At 41.4% G+C, this 5,765-nt stretch overlaps 1 protein-coding gene across 1 annotated transcript; it reads left to right on the top strand.

The window, feature by feature from the left end:
- Positions 1-1,036: 1,036 nt before the first annotated feature.
- LOC105536154 (X antigen family member 2-like) lies at positions 1,037-5,165 on the top strand. Its single transcript, XM_011975426.1, has 4 exons — positions 1,037-1,241; positions 2,033-2,121; positions 2,594-2,699; positions 4,568-5,165. Exons 2-4 carry the CDS (start codon positions 2,041-2,043, stop codon positions 4,753-4,755), a joined length of 375 nt encoding a protein of 124 aa, XP_011830816.1. The 5' UTR covers positions 1,037-1,241; positions 2,033-2,040; the 3' UTR covers positions 4,756-5,165.
- Positions 5,166-5,765: the final 600 nt, after the last annotated feature.

Below are 5,765 nucleotides of genomic sequence, written 5' to 3'. Positions count from 1 at the left end.
AGAGAAGGAAGTGATTAATCAAAACATGAATAAAAATTGGCCAAGGTGGGAGGATCACTTGAGCCCAGAAATTGAGACCAGCCTGGACAACATAGTCAGATTCTGTCTCTAAGTAAATAAATAAATAAAATAGCTGGGCATGGTGGCACACACCTGTAGTCCCAACTACTTGGGAGGCTGCGTCTTGAGTATTGCTTATGCCCAGGAGATCCAGGCTGCAGTGAGGTAAAGTTATGCCATTGCCCACCAGCCAGGGTGACAAAGTAACACCCTGTCTGAAAAAAAAAGCATGTATAAATATAGGCATTAAAATACTTTATTTCAGTCAGAAAAGGTCTTTCTGAGACACATCAACTACTAAGGGTGACATGGGACTCTCTGTTCCCAAAGTTTCTGGATGCATGAGAATGGTAGGGCAAGAGAGAGAGAAAAAAAATCTCTTAAGTCCCTTTCTTTCTACTACAAACATACTGGGGATTCTTATCTGGGGACAGTGGGAAAACCCTGGCTGGCCTTGCATGTGCCTGACTCAGTGTGAACGCCCCTTGCTGCCCAAGTCCCTTGTTGCCCATGCGCCTTACTGTCTGCCTTCTGTCCCTGCAGAGCTGTGCAAGGAGACATCGTGACTTCCTTCTGTCTTGCTGACTGGGAGTCAGCCAGTAGGTCTGCAGGTCAGTAGTCCTAGAAGTTTGAGTGTGAGTGTGAGGAGGAGCCTGCGGGCACGGTCCATGGCCTCCTAGGTGGAAAGGCTTTGAGGTCCCCGTCCTTCTAACACGCAGCGATGCAGCCGTGGCCTTGCCGTGGTGGGGATGCTGAATAAGGGAGGAAGAAGGACCATAGAGGGGAGGAGGGTCAGGTAAACAAGCAGTGAGTTTTGAAGGGGGAAACTATCTGTGGTATTTGAGTCCCCGAGGCATATGAAACTGCTTACAGACTATGCATTCCAAAGTCCTCAGTGGGAACCAGGGAGGGGAGGGAGGACTGCGTGACGCGGGATGGGGTGGGGCAAGGCGGGGCACTGCAACCCACAAGGCAAGCACCGACGTCAGTGTGCATGCTCCTTGGACACCTGCCTCAGTGCACATGTTCACTTGGCATCTTTCCTTCGACCCCTTTGCCCACGTGGTGACCGCTGGGGAACTGTGAGAGTGTGAGGGTCGCGTTCCAGCTGTCTGGACTCTTTCTCTCCTACTGCGACGCAGCCTGTAGGTCCGCAGGCCAGTCCTCCCAGGAATTGAAATGTGAGTGAATGTGAGGAGGAGTGAGCGGGCTTCCAGAGGGTCAGGCGGCGTGGTCTGTGGTCTCAGAGGTGAAGAGCCTCTACGTCATAAGAAAAGTGGGCCGCCGAGTGAAGGGGAGCCAGATGAAGATGGGGTGAATACTGGGGGTGCTGTTGGAGGTATCTGAGTTCCGGAAGTGCCTGGAACTTCCAACGGAACAGATTCCAGACTTCTTGGTGGGGACCCAGGAATGGGCTGTGTGGGCGGTAAGAAAGGGGCCTGGGAAGTGGGAATGCTATGAGTTGATGACCGCGACCCTGAGGTCTGTAGAGCTCCCAGTAGAAGTGTCCAGTGAGGAGCGTCCAGCGATGTGTTGCAACTTCTCAACTCCACCCTGGAGGTTCGAATGGGCGGGACTGTGCTTTCCAACAAAACTTTGATTTTAGGGAGGGAAATTGTCCAAACAAATGGGTGTGTGACGAAAGCCGTGGTCACTGCAGTTTTAATTCTCTAGCTGTATAAACTTAAATGTCTCCACTATGGAGAATCCAGCTGTGAAACCAAATCTCATCGGAAATATCCTGTATCTTTTGCCACGAGCATTAAAACATTGCTTTGCTAGATTGCCCAACTTAAGTGGTTTTACAAGCATTCGATTCAGAAGATGTACACACTTCTAGTTGCCCTGGGACTTACTTTCAAATTATTTCCGAACTTTTTTAAAAACTGAAATTTAACATTTGGCCATGAAAGTGGTCAAATATAGCTATCCTCTCAAACACACTTTCCCAATCACAGTATTCTGTTTGCAGAGTGAAATATGAGTTGGCGAGGAAGATCAACATATAGGCCTAGGCCAAGAAGAAGTTTACAGCCTCCTGAGCTGATTGTGGCTATGCTTGTGAGTGCTTTATTATTTTGATGTTTTTTATTAGCAGAAATTTATTTTGTGATAGTGTTGTTGAACTAGTATAGATACACTGATAAAGATCTTCCATGTTGATAAAAATGATCATGGCATCTCATGAAGGAAAGACTAATCCAAGAGTATTACAATCTGGTTTTGCCTGCATGGATAATCTTGTGTTCCCCACCATGACTTCCTCCTCATGCTTACTGATAACAGATTGCACACATCCATCCCAACATAGATTAAAATGGCTTCCAAAGCCTTTGAGGGTAACTGTCTTAGAGTAACCTCTCTTTGGGAAGAGTAACTTTGTGAAGAATAAGTATATGGAATAGTATTGGAGAAGTGTCTTTAGACTTACTTATGATTAGAAATACTTGTGTATTCTGTATATTTGTTTTATGGACATGTATTAATAACAAAACTTTTTATCTGCACACACACCGCCTCCCCTTTGTCCCAGGAACCCAGTGATGAAGAGCCTAAAGAAGAGAAGCCACCCACTGAAAGTTGGGATCCTACAGCTGATCAGAAGAGAGAAGATGATCAGGTTGCAGCTGAGATTCAAGGTGCTGGGAAAGGAAAGAAATAATGTCTATGGGGGGAAGGAGGACTATGTGTGCATCATGCCTTATGCCATGACCAGTAATAGGAAAGAAAACGTTAGGGAAGGATCTCAAACATTTGCTCAAAGTATGCTGGAAAAGTGAAGAGTATAGTTTACAACTTCATGCAGTCCCTGGATATAATACATTTTCTATTTTTTTCAAGATTTATTGTGTATGCTTGAAAATACATCCCTTGCTAAATCAGATGAAACTGTTTAATTTGATGTATAAAAATATACATTATTTCACTTGATTAATTTGATCTTCTTAGAATGTTGCTGCATGATTGGCTCAGCCATGGTGTCCACAATGCTGTAAGCACCCTTTTATAGCATATAGAGTGCCAAGTCACCCTACCTTATAACACCCTGAATAAAGCCCATTTGCATAGGGATATTAGCCCCATTTTATAAAAAGGAAATGGTCGCTCAGAGATTGAGGCTTACCAGGAAGCTTGAGTCATGGAGACAGAATTCATATTACATTCCAAGGTCTGTGTTCTTCCTACCATCTACGTTGTTACAAAACGTGAATTATTTTGCTTAAAATGCCTAATACTCGAATGTGTCTGTACTGTAAGGTACTTCAGTATTGGCTCAGGAGAAAACACAATTCAGTGAAGCAGGATAGCAACTCCGGAAAAGGGCTCAATAAATGACAGCCACTGTTCCCTTTGATCAATATTTTTGAAAGTATGTTTGGTAAAAGGATATGTTGGATAATTCAGGACACTGGCATACAGGTAGGTATATTAGTATGTTTTTAAAGGAACTTTAAAAAGTTGTCTAAATACTTTTATAATTAGAAAACTCAAAGTATGATAAAATTATCGTGAAACAGAAATTGTGTCCTCAGCAGATAGCATTTTCAAGCTAAAGTTGACAGAATTTGGGCCATGGATTATTTTAGCAATTCACGGTTAAGAGGTTTCCAGAATATGACTGTCAACAATACTCATTACTTTCTGTCACTCAATTTCCTGAACTTTCATTGGAAGACTGTGATTTTCCTCTTATTTTTGGTACTATATTCTCAATGGGATTCATTTATGAAAAGCTACATGTAGGGCCTTTGGACCTAAGCATAATTTTAATTAATTTTAGCCAAATAATTTTCAAATTTCCTCAACAAGATATGGTTATCACAATTGTAAGTTTTTGTCATAAGCCCAGGAATACATTGACCTAGTCTTTCAGAAAATTACCTTTGAGTTATTATTAAAATGATATTCATGCAGCAAACTTCAGGTATCTTACACAGTTGATACTCGCTGTTTATAATGCACACTTGCAAAGTATAGGAAATGAAGGTATAGTGTGATTTATCCTTAGATTGTCATTTTAAATTAGATTTCAGGCCAGATACATTGGCTTACACCTGCAATCCCAGCACTTTGGAAGGCCAAGGCTGGTGGGTCCCTTGAGCCTGAGAGTTAGGAACTAGCCTGGGCAACATGGGGAAACACCAAAAAATTTTCTCTGCCAAAAAAATACAAAAACTAGCCTTGGTGGTGGCATGTGCCTGTAGTCTCAGCAACTCACAAGGCTGAGACAGGGGGATCGCTTGAGCTCAGGAGGTCAGTGCTGCAGTCGCCTGAGACTGCGCCCCTGTACTCTAGCCTGGATGACAGAGTGAAATCCTGTATTAAAAAACAAATAAAATAGGAATTCATAATACAGGAAAACAAAGGTGTGACATCTTTGCATCACATTTATTATCACACTAACCTACAGGCTTTTATGTCATAACTCTGTGGAATAGAATATTATTATTTCCTTATTTATACTTCATGTTTTTCTACTCAAGTTCATAACCTTTGTATTTTTTAGTGCCTGACCTGGAAGCTGATCTCCAGGAGCTGTGTCAGTCAAAGACTGGGGATGAATGTGAAGATGGTACTGATGTCAAGGGGAAGATTCTACCAAAAGCAGAGCACTTTAAAATGCCAGAAGCAAGTGCATTATTCATTAAGACACAAAGTTATGTGATTTCTACTTTTTACATGTTATACTTTTGATCAGACAGAGATGACATTACTTCCACTTTAATAACAGTGTTCAAATACACACTTTCTTTGAAAGGCATTTCAGATCCCAAATGCCTGACTGCAAGATTTAAACGCTCTCAGATACAGACACAAATTGTGTCAAAGTCATATTGAATCATCAAATATGACAGCATTTTCTTACTTCTGAGTATAACCAATGGCTAACAATTTTCAGATTCTTTTCTAATTTCTGCTTTTAACAAATACATAATGCATTTGTAATACCACACTTTGTGAAATATGCTGAGCCCTGAAGGAGATTCTAGTGGCAGCTCTATGACAATTTGTGAGAATCCGGACAAATGCCGTAAATTCTACACTCATCTTTGCTGTTATTGAAAATGGCGAATGCAGATCAAATGTATTAAAATCCGTTTCAATGCTGATTTCTGCATGCTCTGGTTCTGTTGGAGAGAATGGAAAGATATTCCGATTTCCATGATTTGTTTTTCCTAACAATCGGTTTCAGTCCAATTACAGTATCTGAGCTGAGATTTCATTGCTCCTAAGAAAATGAGCAGGCACCCTGCTTGATGTTTGTTTTTCAGTATGGAGACCTGAATGAGTATTCTTGAATTTTGTCAAATTCTGAATTATCTGGCTTTTAAATAATAATTGCATTTTAAAGCCTTCCCACCGTGAAGCCTTGAATGACTGAATAATAAAATGGAAAGAGACAGTCTACTTTCTGTGGCCGATGAAGTAGGGAGAATGCATGTAGGTCAGTGATGTTCAAGGTGGGTGTAAGATGCCTGTGCTAAGCATGCTTTTTGCTCTCCTGTCAGTCTTCATGAGCTACTGTGTGTAATAAACACACATATGATTTAATCACCTCTAACCATATCATAGGTTACATATTACAGGTTTCTGCCTTGAGACATCAGATGATAGGACTTAAAGTTCAAAGACTATAATGTACTAATTCCTGAGTAGTCTACATAAGTATCTTTTACACATATTTTTTATAAATTGCTGACTGT

Source organism: Mandrillus leucophaeus, unplaced genomic scaffold, assembly GCF_000951045.1.
Source record: "Mandrillus leucophaeus isolate KB7577 unplaced genomic scaffold, Mleu.le_1.0 Scaffold1557, whole genome shotgun sequence".
Lineage (NCBI taxonomy): Eukaryota > Metazoa > Chordata > Mammalia > Primates > Cercopithecidae > Mandrillus > Mandrillus leucophaeus.
Note: the sequence above shows the minus strand (reverse complement) of the source record. Positions and strands in the feature narration are given on the sequence as shown.

Bases quoted from the DNA above. Each gene is read 5' to 3' on its own strand.
- LOC105536154 (XM_011975426.1), top strand. From the start codon at position 2,041: ATGAGTTGGCGAGGAAGATCAACATATAGGCCTAGGCCAAGAAGAAGT. The intron at 2,122-2,593 runs GTGAGTGCTTTA...CCTTTGTCCCAG, and splicing joins AGCTGATTGTGGCTATGCTT to GAACCCAGTGATGAAGAGCC. The intron at 2,700-4,567 runs GTGCTGGGAAAG...TGTATTTTTTAG, and splicing joins GGTTGCAGCTGAGATTCAAG to TGCCTGACCTGGAAGCTGAT.